This window comes from Geotrypetes seraphini, chromosome 3 (genome assembly GCF_902459505.1).
Source record: "Geotrypetes seraphini chromosome 3, aGeoSer1.1, whole genome shotgun sequence".
In the NCBI taxonomy this organism is placed as follows: domain Eukaryota; kingdom Metazoa; phylum Chordata; class Amphibia; order Gymnophiona; family Dermophiidae; genus Geotrypetes; species Geotrypetes seraphini.
Genome location: NC_047086.1, coordinates 327,517,893 through 327,540,539, shown reverse-complemented (window position 1 = coordinate 327,540,539; position 22,647 = coordinate 327,517,893). Strand labels below are relative to the sequence as shown.

Genomic DNA, 22,647 nt, shown 5'->3' with positions numbered 1-22,647 from the left:
TGAAATAAGGAAGAAGTTTCTATTTCTATTGATTGGACTACTAAGATTAGAACATTTTAGCACATCAGTGGTATAAGCAGGAAGAAAACTGCATCAAAAAGATGAGAAAAGGCAAAAAACATGATTATGTAGTATGTACTCCAAAACTGAAGATCTGTTTCATGTTTGGAAAATAAATATATTTAGAATGTATGTAGCCATTATAAAATTGCATTTGTTTGCAAATCTTCTTCTGTTGTACTAAATACTACATATTAGAAAATTTTAAGTGGCTAGATCTTCAAAATATTTTAACCTAAAAGGATTTCATAACATTTCAGGAGCTGACATCTTGAAAAATATTTGCTCCTGTACCCAATGATGGAAAAAGTAAAAAAAAAACGAAAACACGACAGACATTTTTAAAAGTAATAACACCTTTATAAAACACATTTAGCAAAATAAAAAATTACATGTGAGGGATACATTTAAAGAACTTCTGAAAATGATTTGCATAACCTGCCATAAACATTGTGTTGCCATCACTGAGCTCTACACCAAGATTTAGCCAATCCAAATTTCAATGCATTACTGACTGCTGACATTTGTTCTTAGTACATGAAGAAAAAAAAAATACAAGCTGTGTCATTCACAGTAATGTCCATTTAGTATTTAAATCTGGCTAATTAAGGAGAACAAACCCATGCCTCTTCTAGCAAATTAAAACTACACAAATGTATTCTAAGGTACATTTGTGATGTACACAATATTTTGAAGACATATGCAATCAGATCTTATCAATAACATACACTTGTAAATCAAGATTTTAAAAATTACTGCCCAGTGTTTTAAGATGATGTTTTATTTTCATATGTATCTTAAAAGCGTGGACTTTATGACAGAGTCCAGAAAGAGCTTCACCGAAGCTTAATTCCAGTTGTATCTTCCAGAAGAAGGTGGCAAAGGGTAATTCCTGCCAGAATTATATCCCTAGAAACACAGAAAGGAAAAAGCTTATTTACTGGATTAACAACACAGCAAACAAATTAAATAGCATGGCTCCAGCCCCATACACAATTTGAACAATGCATCAGTTACACAAAAAGATACTTATGTGTTTCAATGGTGTTTGTGGATGTCCTGATGCTTTCCATACAGAAAACAATAGGAGGGGGTGCTGAAAAGTTTTCAGCCCAACCAACCAACCAACTTCCTAAATTCTGAGCTTATTTTGCCACTGTAGCTGAAAGTGTTAGCTTATTTTGTTACGTGCCAATTTGCAGAAAAGAAATTCTAGGTTTTGACATTGTTTCAGATCATTTATTGAACCATATCCAGGTCACTTTCTTTTTGGTTGGGCTGAGAACTTTTCAGCACCCCCTTGTATATTGAACTGCTTTTTTTTTCGTTAAGGTATTTGGGCTGCTATCAAAACAGAAACTAAAATCATTCATTTCAGCACTAGGGAAACAGCTTCTCTAATTCTGCACAAATTAGGTTGCATAAAAATGAGGGGGACTTCAAAAGGATCTAATTTCAGTTTGATATGTTTATATATTTATAAGAATACAAAGAGTCATGTGTATGTGTATACATATACATACATTTCATATATGTATCTTTTTTTCTGTGTCATTTCAGTTTTCAGAAATTCTTTTCAAGAAAATACATATTACAAATTCATTTAAAAGCATTGCTATTAAAATGAAAATGCAAATATGTAGACATCCCTCCAGACTTTTCAAATATCTTGCAAGATAATATCTGAAAACTAAGGAGGGATACAGAAACTGACATAAGTAATACAACCACTTTGTATGAAAGCACTTCAACACACAATAAAAACCAAAACTGGTAAAGTGCAGGTAAAACATTATAAAGACATTAAACATAACATTAAAAATGGAAAGCCTAAGTAAACCTTTTTAGAATAAAAATTCCTTTCCATGTGAATTATCCTAAAAAGTAAGCTTGCATCATCAACTAAGGGATCAATCACAGATTTTTAAAGTAATTTATCCAAAGTTCCAACACCAATTTAGCAGGCTATTGATGCAATGATTAATTCAATGCTATGATAAAAACACAATGTATAAACAACAATAAAAAAAGCTTTAGGTAAGAATTTTATTTTCAGTTGACCACATAAATTACTAGATTGCAATGCTGAATCTCTTTACCTGTCTTGCTCTTTCTCCACGATCTTCACGTCTCTGGTAATAATTACTTGGCCCACCTGATCCCATGTGTTGATTTTGCTGGAATGCTGAATTTTGCGAGTGCAGTGCACGGTTCCAAGATAAGAGAGGTTCATTTCCATAATTTCTATGTGAAGAATGAAATTGTGAAATAATACGTTATCCTCATGTGTTGTGTAGCTTGACAATTCACATTAACTGCCTGGTACAATTATTTATGCTTGGCAAAAGAAACAAAAGAAATTATGTTTTAAAATAAAAATTTCCAATTGGTATAATTCTGATTCTTCTTCAGAATCTCAGTATTTACCACAAAATCAATACAGGTACTGGTCTTCTAAAGCTGATGCCAACACATGTACTGGTGACTGACTGTATTGTTTTACTTAACCAGGTATATACAGGGCTTGCACTTTACATGCAAGAGGTCTCTGAGTGCCTGCAATGACCTATAATGCAGATTTTAGAACAGAAAAAAAAATCCACAACCACTAACTTAGCTAAATCTAAATCATCATCAAAAGAGTAAACATGTGCAATACAAGAGAATGCAGCTTTATTTTCCAAAAGTCCAGATTCTTTCTATGAGCCTATTCTTTCTAGTTAATTGCAGGTTGCAAATGAATTCTTACTGCTGAGTATTCTGAATCTAGGATAGAGGCCTTGGCTGTTTTTTTCCCATCCATTATTCTGCTCAATATGTCAGAAGGTCTGATCGGAAAAAAACCTTTTCAAGTTCTATTGATGCAGTTTTCAATTGACCATGGTGACCTAGCAACATAAGTGCTAATTGGCATGGACTGACTGACATTTGGTGTACAGTTTATATGAGAACACAGATTCAACATCAATTATAACTAGTATAACATCCAAGATTAATAATAAGAAATGTTTTAATTACCCTAAAGTATCCATTCTGCAATTACAAACATACAGCAACAGGTGTAATACAGGGTATCATTGAGCAGAATTATTCATAAAATGTGATGACATGCAGATATATACTCTAAAGTCAAGCAATGGAACAGTTGTGATACTAGAATAAATCCTAAAGATATAGGGCTTGATAATCAGCTGGCAGTGCTCAGCATTTTGCTGACTGGCACTGAATTTCTGGGTAAATGGATCCAGCCAAATTAGAGCCAGTTAAGTGTGATATTCAGCATAGCCCTGGACAGGCAATTTAAATGGCCAAGAGCCTTTCCTGGCCATTTACATTATTTTGAATACTGGGCCCATAGTCTTCAAAGCAGTCACTGTGTTCTACTACCGTAAACATAGGGATGGTAATTCTAGAACAGGACATCTATTTGAGAAGTCCAAAAAAGCGCTTATTTTAAAAAGGTAACATACACATCTATATGCCCAGGGAAGGATTAACCGTTTGGTGGACCCTGGGCAATTACGTACTTTGAGTTACCCATTATAATATAAATACAATTAAAACCACCATCACAGGGCAGTCAGAGACACCTGATATAGCTCAAAAAGTAAAAGCCCTGTGTTCCTCTTCCAGAGGTCATAAGTTCAAATCCCAACTAGCTCCCCAGCACATATTTTAATTGTGGCATTCTACCTTGTAGGTGTACCTTGATGATCTCATGTAGTCATTGTGCAGTTGCAAACCTCCATTTGCAATGAAGTAGAAGCCATGCTAAGGCCTATATCTGGGTTTTTTTTTTCTGTTCTTAAGCTTTTGCAAATTAAGTTATGCATGCAATCTATATATTTGTGTCATGTGCTTTCTTTGCTTTCAAGAATGAGCTGATTGAGCACTGTTCAGTCAGAAAAAAGGGTAGCTTTTTAGCAAGAAAGCTAAAGCTATGTTTTTCATATGCTGTGCTTCAGTTAATGGATCTTTTCCTCTAATTAGCAAATAGCATTGCTGTTTGTCCACAAAAATAGGTTTTGCATGTAATATATCTGTTTTGATGTGCCCCTTTATGTGGTGCCTTATTAAATGTATTTTGAGCTGTTTAAAGCAAAAATAAAAACCCAGAGAGCTATTTAGCAGATCGCATTAAGGACATCCAAAGAGTGCCTAAGTTCCGTCCATAGAACTCAGGTCTATCTGAAGCCCAAACTAAGCTCAAAATTGGACCTGGTTTTCATTCGCCTACAATATAGGCATAATATGGACACCCTAGGTCGCTCAGCGTTATGTAAATGAATCAAAGGACGCCAAAACTGAGTCATTGCCCAAACCACGGCCATGCCTATTGAGTTAGGCGCGAGTTTTAAACATGGGTGTCCATGAAATTGTGGTTGCATCTACGTTCTTTGGACGCCTAAGTACCAATTATTGCTTGTTAAGACCCTTAATTGGCTCATTAACTACTTAGACTGGATGCCTAAAACACACCTAACTTTAGGCATGATTTAGGCGCCCTTTATAGAATCAGGGCCTACATGTATACATGCACATTTTATGTTAAAAACAAAACAAGAAAAAACATCTATATATATCACAAACTATGCCTCTACTCTGCCCAATTATGGTCCCAAGAATTCATAAACTCAAACTGTTAAAAACTAGTTGCATATTTTCACATTTGTATACTGGCGCACAGTTTTATAAAAAAAAACTTGTGTGTATAAAAATGGATTTACATGTAGAAAAAGCTTTATAAGTTTATACCCCGAAAATCTAATGAACTGAACCACTTGGAGCCAGTTTATTCTTATACTCCTGTATATTAGACCTGTTTGGTTACTGGATAACATAATGCATGAGTTGTTTGAAAGGTTTGGTAAAAAAGCAAGTTAAACAAGTCTCCATCGAGGGCTATACATTTAGCCCAGCAAGTTTCCATTTTTTTCATAAGCTATTTTTCCTATGATATGCCACTTGAGCTCACTCCTATTTACTTACACAACTGTGTTCTGATTAAATAGAGGAAAACTAGTGATACAGTACATGTGGAGGGTCATTTTCAATAGGATGTCAAAGTCCAACTTTGGAAGTCTTCCACGATATGTTCAAAAGTTGGGGCAGGAAAACAACTATTTTTGACATTAGAAATCCAACTGTTTTAAAAAAATTATCTGTCTAGACATCATGCCCCTTAGGACGTCTATCTTTTTTGCCCATTTTCAAATGCAAAATGTCCAAAACAAGCCTATTTGAACGTGAAAGAGGTCAGCATTTTAATGGCCTGCCACATAGACATTCCAACAAAGCAATGGGGCACCTTAGGGGGCACTGTTGTGAACTTCACATAAAGGGTACCAGGTATACATCACCATAACCCCTTTATAGTGTATGGTAAGCCCTTCAAAACTGCCCCAAAATCTACTATACCCATCTGCCTACCACACCAATAGCCCTTATGGCTGCAGTAGTCACCTATATGACAGTACAGTAGGTTTCAAGTTGGTTTTGGTGGGCTCATACTTTCCACCATAAATGCAATGGGTAGTCTGGGATACGGGTCAGGATCCCCCTCTCTATGGTTCACTATACCACCCACCAGGTTACTACAGACATCTGCTTGCTGCTCTACTCATAGATGCTGGGTATGCACTGTTTCTCACACACCTTTTGGCGGTGGGAGGGGTCAGTGACCTCTGGGGGAATGTGGAGGGAGCATGCTTTCATCCCTCCAGTGGTCATCTGATCAGTTTGGGTACCTTTTTGGCCCTTATGAACTTTGAAAGCTGGTCTAACTCCAAACATTTAATGCTACCCTAGAAATCTTCAAAAAGGTTTGATTATCCCTGCAAGATGTCCAAGTGCTAAAACCACCCAAAGCCTGCCTAAAACATGCCTCTAACATACCCATTTAACATTTAGATGACTAAAAACTTAGTTTCAAAATTCAGAACTTAGACATTTTGGTGATTAAAATGTTCAAGTACTAGTTTATGCCAGTTTTTTGGACATCTTTATTTTTTGAAAATGAGCCCCATATTGATCTAACTACAAAATTTCATTTGCGATAAAAAAAACAAAACATAATGTAGACTAGATCACTGATGATCTATTTCTTCATACTTATAATGTAGACTAGATCAATGATGATTTATTTCTTCATACTTATTTTAAATGTATTTGTATATGCTGAAGTTCTGTTGATATTCATGAATATTTGTTATTTAATTGTAACGAATAATGATAAATAAAGAAAAAAACAACAACTAAAAAGTGGAAGTACAGGATAACAGAACAGCAAGAGAGAAAGCTAAAAATATTAAAAAGAGAATACATTCTCGTCTTGATAATTCAAATACAACAAGGTTTCTACTTCTGTTTGGGAATGTAACTCAAGAAGTAAAATTCTGTCATTTGCAAAAAAAAAAAAAAATAAATAAAATTAAAGCCTTCATTACAAAGCTACAATTTATGTTTAATCATATTTATTGAAATATTTCATCATATTACATCAACTTAAACATAATTAAGATATTGATTCCAAAGCAATTATTACACTGTCAAAATCAAATAAACCAATTAAGGTGAATATCCATCTAGCCCACAACTTAAAGGAAGACAACTCTATTAGTTCAGACATCATCAGGAAATCAAAAAAATAAGAGTAGAAAAGGGAGAACCTTTCCCCCTTTCACAACCTATATAGATACATATAGCGCTACTCATATATGAATCCCCACTGAGAATAGCAAATAAACATTCTTGAAACAGTTAGCATTGCATTATATATATGTGTGTGTGTATATATATATATAGATAGATAGATATCTATATCTATATATAGTGGCCGGGTAAGACTTGGACTGAAGTAGACCGAGCCCTGACCTGGGTCATCCAAGCCTCAGCTGAGCGGTTGAATGAGGCATGGAGAGGTAGAGGGGTGTCTGCATCAAAATAAAAGGTCTAGTACAGGTGTTTAGTGTGAATTTTAAAATGACTTTATTTTCTGGTCTTATATTGTAGTGCAATTCCAAAACATACAAACAAAAACTCTTACTGGTGGCTGAACAGCCTCTTAGCCCATCATGCTTTATTCACTAATCAAGTTCAAGAAACACAAAAATAACTTTTCAATTTCAAGTCCTGGAACATGCAACCTGCTTGCACTACTTGGTCAGGTTCCCCACAGTTCTGTGATTATGAAAATTCAGAAGCAGTGATTCTTAACTCTTCTGTTATTCTTAATTACATCAGAAACAGTAATTCCTTTGAATCTTTTGTAAACCGCATAGAACTTCACGGTATTGCGGTATATAAACTGTTGTTATTATTATTATTCTTTATTCAATCAGAGGCTGTAATTCTTAACTCCTCTGGTATACTTAGTTTTGTGAGGCAACACCACCTTATCAGAAACAGCATTTTTACTTTCCCCAAACTTTACTCTGTAATCATACTCTCAGACAAGCATGACTCCTCAGGTTCCATTTCAACATCATTTGTAGGCATTTCCGTATCAAATTCATTATTACCTTCAGAAGAATGATTAGAAGTTTCAGTCCTGAGGTTTACTACTTGCTTTCTGTGGGGAATGCTGGCTTCTGTCCTCTGAATCCTGGCTAGCATAGGTCTGCTTCTCTCCAAGGCTTCAGGTATCCTGTAAACCTCTTCCTCTGCTTTCTTTGGCCAAGAGAACTCACCCTTTTCCCTAGCATGGGCTGATTGCCCCTCAAAACACCTGTGGTTCTCTGGTGCTTTGCTAATAAGCCTGGATGGTTTCCCTGCTTATTAATCCTGCCCCAGAGCTGATTGCAGGAGCTAATCCCTTTGTGGGTTTTGCTATCACCTGCCTGATGCATGCTGGTCCTTGTAGTTCTCTGCCTTTAGCATTTCCTACACTAGAACTAGGCAAGTATAATTGGGTCCCTTTTGGGTTACCTTTCACTGGGGATAAATTCTGCAGGGCAGTTTCCCTAACCTGCCTGCTTCTAGGGATAGGTTTAGGTATAGTTTTAGAGCACTGCAGGGTTTCTTCCAGCATGACAGGACTTTCCCTGTCACTATATATACATATATATATATATATATATATATATATATATATATATATATATGTATATATAAATATATATATATATATATATATATATATATATATATATATATATATATATAATATAATAAAACCCTAAGCCGCGCATGCACACTCTTACCTGCGTGCTCCCATTTTCCGTGCACTGTAGTCCCCGCAGGTAGGAGTGCGCATGTGCGGCTTAGGGTTTTGTCAGCTTCAGGCAGTGCAGAGGCTGTTGGCCGCGGCGGCTCTTGGCGCCTGCAGGCCACGGCGGCTGTCGGCGCCTGCAGGCCGTCGCAGCTGTCAGCGGAGGGCAGACGCGAGGTAAGGGGTGCTGCTGGACAGGGGAAGAGATGGGGGGAAAAAGGAAGGGAGGCCTACTGCTGGACGGGTTAGCAGGAAAGAGGTGCTAGGGGGGGAAGAAAAAGGAAGGGAGGCCTACTGCTGGACAGGGGGACAGGAAAGAGGTGCTGCTGGACAGGGGGGAGATTAAAAAAAGGGAGAAGGACTGCTGCTGGATAAGGGGAGCAGTGAAGGGGTGGTGGTGGACACAGGGAAGGTAAAAGGAAGGGAGAATGGTTGGACAGCCAAGGAAAAAGAAATTCAGAAAGAAAGACAGAAATACAGAAAGAGGCTAAGGAGAGAGAGAGAGAAGGAAATAAAGACAGACACACACTATTCTAGCACCCGTTAATGTAACGGGATATAAGACTAGTATATATATATACTAGTCTTTAAGCCCGTTACATTAACGGGTGCTAGAACATATGTGTGTGTGTCTGTCTTTTTTTCTTTCTCTCTCTCTCCTTAGCCGCTTTCTTTCTTTCTGCCTTTCTTTTTCCTTGGCTGTCCATCACCACCCCTTGCCTGCTCCCCCTGTCCATTTTCCCTTCCTTTTACCTCCCCTATGTCCACCACCACCCCTTCACTGCTCTCCTTATGCAGCAGCAGCCCTTCTCCCTTTGTTTTACCTCCCCCCTGTCCAGCAGCACCTCTTTCCTTCTCCCCCTGTCCAACATTAGTCCTCTGTTCCTTTTTCTTCACCCCCCCTGTCCATCAGCATGTCTTTCCTTCTCCCCCTGTCCAGCAGTAGGTATCCCTTCCTTTTTTATCCCCCTCCTCCTTCTTATCCCTATGATACTCTTACCTTGCTCTGCCCCTGATCAGAGGTTCCCGACAGCCGCCCAGTTGCACCCATTGGAAAAGTTCCCACTGCCGCATCCCGCACCCCTCCTGACGCGGCTCCCGCTGTCCTTTCTGCCTGTCCCTAGCCCCCTTTGCCTGTCTGTCTTTCTGTGTATCTCCCTGCCCCTATGTCTTTCTTCTTTTCTTTCTGTCTCCCTTCCTCCCTCTGTCTGTCTGTCCAAAGCAGCATTCCATCCCCCTCCATTTCCCTTCCCCCACACCAGTTCCCTGTGCACCTGCCCCTGTGTCTTTCTTATTTTCTTTGTGTTTCCCTTCCTCTCTCTGTCTGTCTGTCCAAAGCAGCATTCCATCCCCCCCACCAGTTCCCTGTGCAGCAGCATTAGTGTTTCCTCTACCCCCCCTTTCCCTTCCCGCAGTCCGGACTACAAAGGTGGTGATTCCAGCAGCGCTTGCATCAGTCTCCACACGCTGCTTCGGGTCCTTCTACTGCCCTGATTTACTCTGGCACGTCCCTGATGACATCATCAGAGACGCGGCAGAGCAAATCAGGGCAGTAGAAGGGCCCGAAGCAGCGTGTGAAGACTGATGCACACGCTGCTGGAATCGCCATTCGGGCCCGCAGGAAGAGAAGGGGGTGGGTGGCAAAGGAGGAACGGAGATCGGCGGCGGCAGGAGGAACGGAGATAGTCGTCTGGCTGCGGTACGGCTTACGGTGCTGGAATCGCCATTCGGGCCCGCGGGAAGATAAGAGGGTGGGTGGCAAAGGAGGAACGGAGATTGGCGGCGGCAGGAGGAACGGAGATCGGCGTGTGGCTGCGGTCCGGCTTGTGTAGAGCAGGGAGGCTGTGACTTACTAAGCGAGCAGGTGGTGACGTAAAACGTGCGCATGCGCACTCGTGTTTCCGCGACGGATCAGGGAACACGACTTTTTAGTGCGCATTCGCGGCCTAGCATTTTATTATATTAGATATACACATACACACACACTTAAATTTTAAGCACTTAAATATGCACATTTCACCTCTTAATTTCAAGGAATAAAAAATTGAAATCTATCAATACTACAAGTTTAGCTCAAGCAAAGTCAAGACTATTACCACATTAGAGAAAAACAGGTTTGGAACTTGCCTATTTCAGCCAATTTTAAAAGTTCTGAAAATTCATGGCAGATTAATATTTTAAAGCAGGCAGGCCATTTCTTGCACTCCTGCAAACAAACTATGAGACTGCTGAATTCACTTTAACAGGCTATCTCTGTGAATTTCTAAATAAATCCTAATATTTTCAATATAGTGTAATATCAAAATTTAGCTCAAGTTATACCCAAGTTTACTGTGTGCCACAACAGGTGTAAAATCATCAAGCCAGGATTCATAGAGTACACAAATTATGGGATCTGCCATACTATAAAAATATCAGTCCACTAGAACATCACAACTTTGATAAGCAGTGAACTTTTATCATTCTAACCATCAATTAAAGGAGATCTAAATATGGTAAGTGAGAATACAGATACAAACTAGAACAAATCAATTAATAATTTCTGACATTTTGTAATCTGAACTATGCAGCTTAAATTGATCTCTTTTTAAAGATAAGATCTATGATTCCATGTCATTTTCAGTAAAATCTGGTTAATACATTTTCAGTATAAGGCATCGGTTCCCAAACTGTGAGCTGTGACTGATGTACAAGGGAGCCGCAGATTATTCTTATATTAGGCATCTTTTACAACAATGTTTCTCAACACATGGTACTAAGCTGCTTGTTGGGGGTACACGGTAGTGCTGCCCAGTTCATTTGAATGAATTTGTTTCCTCCAGGGCAAAGCAGCAGCAGCGTTGATGTTCCTGCCCTGCCTGCTGGGGCCTTCCCTCTGCCGCACCAGGGCAGGATTAATTCCTCAAGGGCCAATTCCATCATCTGCCCCCTTCTCTCTCTCTCTTCTCCCCAGGCAATTCCATCGCATTATCCTGCCCCCTTCCCCCCCATCCAGCATATGCCTCCTATCTAACATGTGGGAAAGCAACATCAGTGAGGACCTCTGCTGCTGCTTTCCCATATGCGTCTGACACTGACGGCACAAGTTCTCCCCACTTCCATCATCTGCCCCCCTTCTCTCTCTCTCTTCTTCGGGTTCTCCCCACTTCTATCATCTGGCCCCTTCTGCAATCCCCACTTCCATCATCTGCCCCCTTCTCTCTCTCTTCTCCAGGTTCTCCCCACTTCCAACATCCGCACCCTTCATTTCTTCCCACTTCCATCATCTGCCCTGCCCACTTCTCTCTCTCCCTTAAGTTCTCCCCACTTCCAACTGCCAGTGCCACCCTCTCTCTCCCGGCTCCACTCCAGACCCATCTCCCTCCCCTTTACTTTCGCACTGGTCAGTTCTGATTTTCTTTTCTTCAACTGCGACAGGTCCCGGCATTGACGTAAGATCGGCAATGCGGCCCCCCTCACCCCTATCGGCAGCAACCATCTGTTCTGTTGCAAGCGGTGCTGTTGCTCGGTCAAAGCTTCCCTCTGACGCAAACCGCCCAGGCGGAAACAGGAAGCTGTGTCAGAGTGGAAGCGCACTACTTGCAACAGAACGGTTGCCACCGATGCTGGGGAGGGGGGACCCAATTCCAATCTTTCCCAGGGGGAGGGGGGCCATCGCCATTTGAAAAAAAACGGGACGACTAAGGATGTTTGTGGGTTTTTTTTTCAAAACGGGCCCCCCCTGGCAAGTTTTTCTTCAGCGGACCCCCCTGGCAAGTTCGGGCCCTAGGCATATGCCTACTGGGATTACCTGTTAATCCAGCCCTGTGCCGCGTCACTGATGACGAAGCAGAGGGAAGCCCACTAATGTTTAGGTTAGAGGCTGGAGGGGAGTGAATCAGCATCGAATCGGAGGTGGGGGGGCCTGAATTTGCATCAAATCTCATCGTGGTATTGTCATCAATTCCCACATGCTGCCTGCCGCTGACTCGGAAGTCTCTTCGCGCCAGAGGGGAGACACTTCTGGGTTGGCGGCAGCCAGCATGTGAGAGTCACTGTTGATACCACGACCCAAAGAAGCAAACCTTGGAATACAGGTAAGGAGAGGAAGGATATCTAATAGCACAGGAAGAGGGAAGAGGAAGAAAATGTGGTGGCAGAGAAGGAGAGGGGAGGATGAGAAGAAGGAAATATGGAGGAGTAGATGGAGACATGCATGGTGAGTGGAGAAGATGAAATTGCAAATAATGGAGGAGAGGGAGAGAGGGTGCATGGAGGGGGATAGAGATTTGACAAAGGACACAAGGAAGGGAGAGAGAGCGAAGTGTTGGATATGGGGGTAGATGAGAGGGAGAGAGAGAGAGATACACAGGAGGTGGAAGGGGAGAAGGATGGAGATGTTGGATGCAGGAGCAGATTGAAGTGATAGAGAAATGCACAGAATTCTGCCAGAAGTAAACAAAGAGCTAGAAAGGAGTGAGAGGGAGAAATATTTGATATGGTGGTGGAGAGGGAACAGAGAGAGATTGTCTTAGTAGAGTTTGGGCAGGGGTACTCGGTTGATATTTGTTAGACCTAGGGGGTATTTGGCTTGAAGAAGTTGAGAAACTCTGTATTAGATTACAGAACTATTGTTTGACTTGGGGAGCCGTGGACAAATTTTGAAACATTACGTGAGCCGTGAACAGAAAAAGTTTGGAAACCACTGGTATAAGGCATACAAAAATTACATATAAATATAAGATCTCACCGTTTATATCCACAGCTGGAGCAAGCTGAAGTGGAATTGTCTTCCAGAGACCTTTTTTCCCTTTTACTAAGAACATGTTAACTGCTCCCCTGCAATACCTTTTATATGGTTTACTTACCTCTATAATTTGAACTCAGATTTGGATTACTCAGTGGCTGATTCTATAAATGGGCATCCTGATTGTAGGCGGTGGTAGGCATCATATCTCCATCTGGCAGCCAATCATGTTTTTAAAGAAATAAACAAAACTCCAAGGCAGGGTTTAGGGAGACTGGTAGGGGTACTTAAGCTCGCCCACAAGTGGCCTTGGGTGAACTTAAGTGTCCCTAGGTGTTGCCCTAGGGCTGCGACAGATGCCTGAAATGTTAAAAGTAGATGTGGCTGGCTGGGCTGATCACAGCAAAGGGAATCCCCGATCAGTTGAGCTGGCAGTACTCGCTGAAGCTGTGATTAGCTGAGCTGGCTGTGGCAGGGGGTACCTTGACAAGTACCCCTGAAATCGGCAGGAGGGATACCCACTCCATCCTGCTGCCGACCCTCCAGAACAACTGACACCCCCACCATCACGAAGAAGTCCAGCAGAAGGGATGCCTATTCCCTCCTGCCACCCCCCTAAAGTAGCCTAGCAGGAGGAATGCCCACTCCCTTCTGCTGCTACCCTCCTGAATCCCCGACACTCCATAAACCTCAAACCCGCCAACAAACCCCAAACCTCCAGACTCCCACCTCGCACCCCTAAGCCCACAACACCCCTCATTCCTTTTTAGAAGAAAGGTCATCCGGATGGATGCTTACTCCGTTTGGACGGCAGGCTGGATGCACCAAGAAGGAGGCATAAGGCTATGAGAGGAGCCTTAGGCATCTGAGCCAATCAGGCTCCTCCTGGTGCATCCCAAGATGCACCGGGAAGAGGAAGACCCACCATTTTGAAGAGGCAGGTCTGGCAGCTGGAAGGAGTAAGCATTCCTCTGGCCGGTCTTTCTTCTACATAAGTATGGGAGTGCAGGAGTGTTGGGGGGAGCTTAGGAATGTGGGGTGGGGTCTGGAGATTTGGTGTTGTGTTGGGGGGGTGTCAGTAGGAGGGAGTGGGCATCCCTCTTGCTGGGCTACTTCGGGGAGGGTGTTTTAGGAGGGTCGGCAGAGTTTTGAGGGTACTTGGGGGGGATGGTCCCCTGCCACAGCCGGCTCAGCTGATCATGGCAGGAGTGCTTTCCCCCCGATCTGCTGAGCCGGCAGGCCTCCTTGAAGCCACAGCTTGAGGAATTCCTTCATCCCATTAACCTTTTAATGCTACTGCATTGTTTTAATAGTAGTAGTAACAGCAGCAGCAACACTCCATTAAAAAACAGCTTCAAGATGACTTATCCCATTAAAGGAAATCATGTCCCAAGAGCCCTATCTTTCTCTTCCTTCCTTGCATTATACATGGTTAGATTAGACCACTGATTTTCGTCATGTTCACTGGCAAATATTGCAGGTGAGCACAAATCAAGCAGTTATAGCTCTCTAGAAAATCTGCATAAACTCTCATGAATATGAACAAATGGTAAATGTAATGCTTTTAGAGCGTAATTCTGTAACAACAGGTATAGGTACTTATTGTGGTGCTTATTTTAAGCCTTTTCTATAAAGTAAGCACCTATTTTTCTTTACAGAATAATAGTGCAAGCTGCAGAGAAAGCAGTTACTTACTTACCTGTAACAGATGTTATCCAGGGACAGAAGGCAGATATTCTCACAGATGGGCGATGTAATCCATGCAGCCCGGTACAGATGGTCTAAAAATGCAGTATCACTAACTCTTCAAAAGTCTTGAGACGTCCGTACCGTACATGTGCAAGTGCCTTCCTGCCCGTCAGCTCGTGGGATCATCAGTTCAGTAAAAAAGCTGAGAAGCCAACTAGGGGAGGTGGAAGGGTTGTGAGAATATCTGCCTGCTGTCCCTGGATAACACCTGTTACAGGTAAGTAATTGTGCTTTATCCCAGAACAAGCAGATAGCATATTTTCACAGATGGGCATCCCTAGCTATGATGAATGGGATGAAGGGAGTTAGTGATTAAATAGATAAGTTATTATTATTATTTTCTTAAGAACTGTTTGGCTGGACCGACTGTCCCATCTGGAATTAGGCTCCACAAACATGATATGGGGACTTAAGAGTTTGCTTTAGAAATGGCTACAATAGAAGAAAAATGGAGTAACTATTAAGGCTGGCATCGCTGCTAATTCAAGTGCTGGTGCACAGTTGTCTAGTGCAGTGGTTCCCAACCCTGTCCTGGAGGAACACCAGGCCAATTGGGTTTTCAGGCTAGCCCTAATGAATATGCATGAAGCAAATTTGCATGCCTATCACTTCCATCATATGCAAATCTCTCTCATGCATATTCATTAGGGCTAGCCTGAAAACCCGATTGGCCTGGTGTTCCTCCAGGACAGGGTTGGGAATCACTGGTCTAGTGGCAGCCTAGCCTGAGCATGGTAGCATGATATGCAGTCCATTGGAGAGATTGATTTCTTGGTTACCGAAAGTCTTAGTTTGTTGGTATTAAAAGACAGTAACAGATAAGATGTATTTTGGAAGGGCGTAGCCCAATGTAGTCAACAAGCCAAAGCAGGTTTACAGTCCAATAAGTGAAGTACAGTTCTTTCAGGAAAACAATGTAGTCTGGAGAAGAAGTTTGGTACCTGTTTAGAGTGGCTGATATGAATATTGGAGGCTACCTCTAGTAGGAAGTTGAATTGAGTGAGAAGAACTCTTATCTAGAGAAATGATGAGTAAAGTGAATCATGTTTTTGAATCTAGAGATCATATTTCACTGAATCAGTGCACAGAAGGGATTCAATGGGCAAAGACTACTAGCTAACTAATGTGCTGTAGAGAGGAAGTCATATGTGGTTCAAAACGTAGATTTCAATATGTGAAGATTATTTGTGGATTTGAAACAACTGGAGGAGGTTGGATAAGAAGCTTTTAGATCATAAGGCACTTTTGAAGTGAAAATGCAATGGCATGCATTCCGATGAGTGGTACCGAAAGGAACTTATATGGCATTTAAGACTTGAATATGGTGCTGAAAAGCATTTATAGGGAACTGAGAGAGCTGAGATAAGCACATATTTAAGTGGTGTTGACTGTTGTCTCCTAGAATGCTTAAGTTTTTTTTTTTTAATTGTATAAGACAAAAAAAGGTAATGTAGTGACAATATAGGATAAATTTGGGGGGATATACAAAGACAAAAATATTTGCTTAGAGTCCAGCCCTTGAGACTATACCAGCAAGTACCTATACAGTAGATTGGTAGGCAGAAGGGATCTTTCACTATGAGGCCAGACAATTGAAAGATTTGAAGAGGAATGGGCTCCCTGACATGGAATTGAAGTTAATGAGGGTTACCTCAGTTACTGTTCAGCCATGGGAATCATGATTTATTCATGTTAAAATGTGAATAAGAAGTTCCATAATACAGGGACACAAGGGAACGCAGGTAAGAGCTGGGTTTTCTGGGTTGGAAGAAATTCAATGGAATCCAAACAATGAGGAGAGTTCAGACTGGAACATAATTGCATAAGGCTGCAATTGCTGGCAGAAAGGAAGAGACTGAAGTGTGGAAATCCCCAAGCAAAGTAGATCTGATAGAATGGAGATGGAAGATATCACTCGTAAGGCTGAAAAAAATTGGATGAAAATGATTGTTTAGTATTCTATTGATCTACTAGCTTCGAAGAAGAGACTTGCATTCCCTCTTGACAAGAGGAGAAGGGTCTGCACAACTTTGACTGATTATGTAGCAGATGACTAGTAGAAGTGGAAAAAGCAGGAATACTCTGGGTGCTGATGATAGGCCAAAGGGTTGCACCCAGTCTGAAGATGTTGTGTTCCTATCTGGAAGAAGAGGTATGTACTGTGTGTGTAGTCTTCCGTGAGATCCAGAGAGATAAGCCAGTTGTTCTCCTCTTAACTGGAAATAGAAAGCACCTAGAATAGCATGTGAAACTTTTGTTGTATGAAAACTTGATTAGGGCTCAGAGGTCGAGGAACAGTGAAGTCCTCTGGTCTTCTTTGTGTGAGGAAATACTCAAGAGTAGAACCCCTGGCCCCTCTGCTGCGGAAGTACTGGAAATCAGTTGCAGAAGGTCCGATAGTTCTTGTTGAAGGGGGGTTTGCTGAGAATTGAAAAATAATCTTCTCGGAAGCCTATGCAAAGGTAGTTTTGAGATGAATCACAGCTTTTCTTGAAAACCTGGAAGACCTAGTTGTTGTTGGCGATTAGTGTCCAACAACGTTAATAATGAGACAGATGACCCCCCAATTGGAAGAGGAGTAGGGTGGAATGGCAAAACTGTGGCTACACTCTGGATGCTGGAGGTAATGATGCCTTTGTCAACCAGAATTTCAAGTAGAGGAACAGATGAACTGTGTAAGAATGGAGCAGTGCAGGCAGGGCAACTAACTACTGCGCAACAGTTTGTACACTGAGTCCAGGCCAAAAAGCAGTGCTTTATGTAGAAGGTGAGCTGGCCTATGCAGAAACCATAGGTATTGTGTGTCCTTCAGGAGATTTGGAGGGCACTGTTACTGGGTTGTGCTCCTAGAGGGGTATAATTATTTATGTATTATTTTATGTATTTATGCTTTTCTTTTTTTTAATGGAAAGAGTATGGTGGGTGAGGATTAGCAGATGATGTCCTACCTGGTTCGATATGAGAATGGAACCCCTCAATAGTGTTGATGTCAGAAATTGATAGAGAACTCTCCTTGTTTGAATGGAATTTTGGCAAGGGTAGTGTTTGAAAACATTGGTTTCTAGAGCACCTTGGAGCAAGAGTTATAGAAGATGTTGATGGCATAGAGGAACGCCTTTTAAACAATGTAGTCGGCTGTTTAGGATCATGCAACTTTGAGGCTGAGGGAGAGGTCCTACAGCGTCCTTGTCTGGTGATCTTTTTCAATATGATCACCAAAAAGTTTGTCTTCCATGCAAGGGGAATTTGCAAAGCGGACTTGAAGAGCAAGTTCCAAGACTGATTTATGAAGTCATGCTTGCCGCCTCAATACAAGACAAGGCAAATGCTCAGGAAGTGACATCAAACGTATCAAAGATTGATCTCAACATGAATGTCATGTTCTCAAGGAGATCACGTGAAGTTTACTGAAAGTCAGGAAGCTGTTTTACAGGAATAAACTGTTCAAAATGAGACAGGCATTGAACTAAGTGGTTAAAATAGAAAGCATAGGTAAGGATGCAGCTAGTAAGCATCGTATTTTGAAATAGCGACCAAACCTTTCCCAAGTTTGAGTTCCCGTACTTGTAGGTGCAGTTGAATATGATCTGGATCTAGATGACCATGTCAAAAAGACTCAATCAGAAGAGGTTGATGTTGCACTTATGGCTTATTAAAGCCAATACTTCATAAAAATAGGGAGATATCAAAATTAAACTCTGTGATGAATATATCAGAAATACTTCAAATCTATCACAGCTCTTATTGTAGCTAATTGCTTTACTTAAATAATCTTAAAACTTTTTATAAAGTGCTCAGACCATATAACCTTTAATTTGGTGATAACTCCAAACTGTGGTTATAATAGGGACCATCATTGCCTTTTCTGTCCCTAACCCAACCCATGGGAACAGTAAAGGCAATGATGGTCCCTATTATAACCACAGTTTGGTGCTATCAGAAATGTTAGCTCCTTCCAATCCTTCCGTAAACACCTGAAAACTTGGCTCTTTTCAAAAATCTAATCACCCCCCGTTCCCTCCCTATCTTCTCAGTCCCTCTCCTATATCCATCTTTGTAGTTCCTTTCCTCTCAACCTCTGTAAACCGTGCCGAGCTCTGCGCTTGCGGAGATGATGCGGTATACAAACCTAAGGTTTAGTTTAGTTTAGTTAGGTAAAGGAAAGGCTCTCTGGAGGTGATATATGTCTAGGTGGAGGAGGAAATGTATCCAACAAAAGTTCATAGGCCTCCAGTGAGAGTCCTTGTATTGTAAATGGCTACGGTACCAATAGCTACAGGTACTGATGATAGAACCGGGATGGACGCCTTAGTCTCTATCAGTAGTGGCCTGACATGGATGAAGAGGAAGTGCTCCGATGATGGGACCTGGAGTTGAGTTGAGGAGGAGACAGATGCGGTACCTTAAGGCCTCAGAGCCATGCTTAGGCTTGCCCGGTACCAGAGGAGTCAGTGCAGCAGTTGGCCATAAAGCATTGTTGCATAGTTCCTGTTTAAGCAACTCTTGCAGTTGATCCTAATTGCAGGCTGAGGTACTATGGATGTAACCGATCGTACAGGGTATTGAAGTGTTGGTAACCTTGATGTCGAGACACACCTCAGAGATAACACTTACTGTAATGATGGAGAGTGTGACTACTGTCGATGCAATTTACTCGATCCTATAGATGCTGTCATTTGGCATACATCATCTTCGGTGCTATAGATGCTGGCGTTGATTGGAGAGGTAAGGCATGGGAATCCTTTTTAAGATGTTTTCTTGATGGTGTCGGTATTGAGGCAGCTGACACTGAAAGATGCAGCAACTGCGGACGTCAACATCAGGTTCTGAGGACATCTGTGATGAATCCTGTGTCCAAAAATTTCTCAGTTGCATATGTTGAGCCTTCAAAGAATGATTTTACTGCTATGAACAATGTTGACAAGAGTCTACCCAGTTCCCAAGACCAAAGTACTGAAGACACTAATTGTGTGGATAAGTGACTGATATGGCCCTATTGCATCGAGAACATTTCTTGAAATCAGTAGCAGGCTTTGACATCGAGGGAAAAACCGCTGACGCGAGATCGAAAGAAACAAGTTTTCCTCCTATGGTCGAATAAATTCGTAACCAAAAAGTCCATGCTGCCGGCCAGAAAATCAGCTGAAGGAGGGATGAAGGCCTGAAAATGAAAAAGTAAACATTTTTAACAAAACTTCAAAAAAAAAAAAAAAAAAAGTAATATCAAAATTAATGAAGAAAATCAATACAGAAAGGCACAAAAAAAAGGGAGGGTGAATAGCGCAACTGGAGAGACTCTAGAGACATACGACTTCGTAGCTCTGCAGAAAACTAAAAACTGATTATCCTGCAAGCTGATATCGGGTGGGAAGGCACTTGCGTCTTGAGACTTTTGAAGAGTTAAAGTAATACTACTTTTAGATCGCCTGTACCGGACTCCATGGATGATATCACCCATCTGTGAGAATATGCTGCCTGCTTGTCTTGGGATAATACATGTGCATCTTGTTGCAACCACTTACACCAGGCCCTGTAGCTGGTATGCATGACTGCATATAAATGACAGCATTCTACAATTTATATGCATACATGTGTGTTTCTCCCAAATTCAACTCATGCACATACCCACTGGTAAAGTATGTACCATCAAAGCATGGCATATACCTTTTCCCCTAGTCTGTATTCTATGAGGTGTCACATGTGTAAATGACTAGAGTACTTTCACTGAAATGAAATGAAAAGATGTCATAAACAAAAGAAAAGCAGCACTGCTATCGTTCTGAAAGGGGAGTTACAGTTAACTGGAGGAAAAAGCCTCAGATAGGAGCCCTTCCACCACCACAATGGTGGTCCAAGGTGGTTGGACGTAGCACCTCACTGGCAAAAAACCTCCAGACCGGCTCCCCGTAGTGAAGAACTTAAAGCAGGGCGGCGGTGCAAAAGATAGAGGATAACGCTCCACTTATCTAGATTAGTAGATCGGTACACCGACGATGGCCAGCGTTTCACTCGTCTGCTGCCTCAGGGTGTAAAGAAATCTGATCAGAACTAAGAACCAGAATCAGAACAAAAATTCAATCAGTAAACTGGTAAAAATGCACAGCTTCCAAAGAACTAAAAGAAGCCTTAATGACATACCTTAAGATAGGACGCAACAGCATCTCAGGATCATAAGATGGCCGTGCCATGGCAGAGCTGGGATTTATATAGCACTACCGGGTAGTGAACCCGGAAGTGACAGTAGACAAAAGGTTATTACTGTTGAAAAACCAGCTCTTACAGAACAGATTATGTTATGATAAAGAAACTTTTCCTTTCTTTGATTTGATTTTGTATGTATGTAAATGAAGAAAATCTTTGTATTAAACTCACATATTTGAATATTTTAATGTTTTAAAGTTTTATGTCCGGGGAAACAGAAAAATAAAAAAATATAAAAATGAATGTTCATGAAAGTAGAAAGTAATCAGTAGAACGCACTCCATTCCAGTCTCGAATTTAGTCCATCCGGGTCTTCACTTTTCAGTCTATGGATCCATTGTTGTTCCGCTCTTAGTAAACGCTGCTGTCTGTCCGGAACGCCCTCCTGGATATGGTCAATCACACAACATTTTAAGTCTGTAAACTGATGATTAAATTCCAAACAATGTGTGACCATAGGTGCCTGTAGTCTATTGTTCTTCAGACAACTCTTGTGTTCAATGACTCGAGTTTTAAAAGGGCGAGTAGTCTGACCCACATAAATTAAAGGACATGAACACATGAACACATAAACCACAAAAGTGGATGTGCAGGACGTTCTATGTTTCAGATAAAAACTCTGATTGGTGGATGGATGAATGAAGACGTTGGACAGTTCTTTAGTAATGGTGCAAATAGAACATTTACCACATTTGAAATGACCAGTTGAAAGTGTGGCGGGTAGACAAGGATCTCTTATATCAGATGGACTTAAAAGTTCTTTGAAGTTTTTCTGGCGTGAGTACGCTATTCTGAAATGAGTGTCTCTCAATGAAGGATGAAAATCCATTATAGTCCAGTGACGTCTGAGTATCTTGGAAATGATGTTAATGTTGGGAGAATATTCTAAAATGCATGTGACAATGTTGTCACTAGATTCAGATTCACGAGGTAGGAAAAGAAGGTCTCTATTGATGAATTTCGCTCTTTTGTATGCTTTTTTCAAAACACCGGTAGGATATCCTCTGCTTTTTAAACGGGAGTATAGTTGTTTGCATTTTGTTTTGTAATCTTCCATGTCGGAACATAACCGACGATAACGAAAGAACTGAGAAGTAGGTAAACTTCGCTTCAGAGGATTCGGATGGTTACTTGAAAAATCCAAGAAAGTATTCCTATCAGTGTCTTTTCTATATACTGTAGTTTTAATGGAACCAGTTTCTTTGATAACAGAAACATCAAGAAAAGAAATGTGACTGGAGTGGTAAGTCATGCTAAATTCGATATCACAATGTCTGGAGTTCAACCATTCAAAAAATTCATCCAAATCACTTTTAGAACCTTTCCAGGCCACAAACACGTCATCAATAAAACGTAGCCATATAGCAATTTTATCTGAGAAAGGATTATTAATAATCCAGGTATTTTCAAATTTTTGCATGAAAAGGTTTGCTACCGAGGGAGCCATGGTTGCCCCCATGGCTACCCCCGATATCTGCTGAAAAAACCTATCCATGAATCTAAAATAGTTTCTCTTCATGGCTAAAGATAATAGTTTTATTATAAACTGGACAGGAATCCTATCATTACTTGCGTTGTTGAGGAGAAATTCCTCAACAACAATGAGAGCCTCATCCTGAGGAATTACAGTATAAAGGGATTTCACGTCTAACGTGACAAAAAATGTAATGTCTTCAGGGTTGTTAATATCAGAGAGTTTAGT

The 22,647-nt window shown here is 41.1% G+C and overlaps 1 protein-coding gene across 1 annotated transcript in view; it reads right to left on the bottom strand.

Moving 5' to 3' along the window:
* Nucleotides 1-394: 394 nt before the first annotated feature.
* XRN2 (5'-3' exoribonuclease 2) overlaps nt 395-22,647 on the bottom strand; it is a 302,991-nt gene continuing 280,738 nt past the window's right edge. The window contains exons 29-30 of the mRNA XM_033938550.1: nt 2,160-2,304; nt 395-969 (exon numbers count right to left, since the gene is read on the bottom strand). Coding sequence (XP_033794441.1) covers nt 907-969; nt 2,160-2,304 — 208 coding nt within the window. The 3' untranslated portion in view covers nt 395-906. The remainder of the gene's footprint in view (nt 970-2,159; nt 2,305-22,647) is intronic.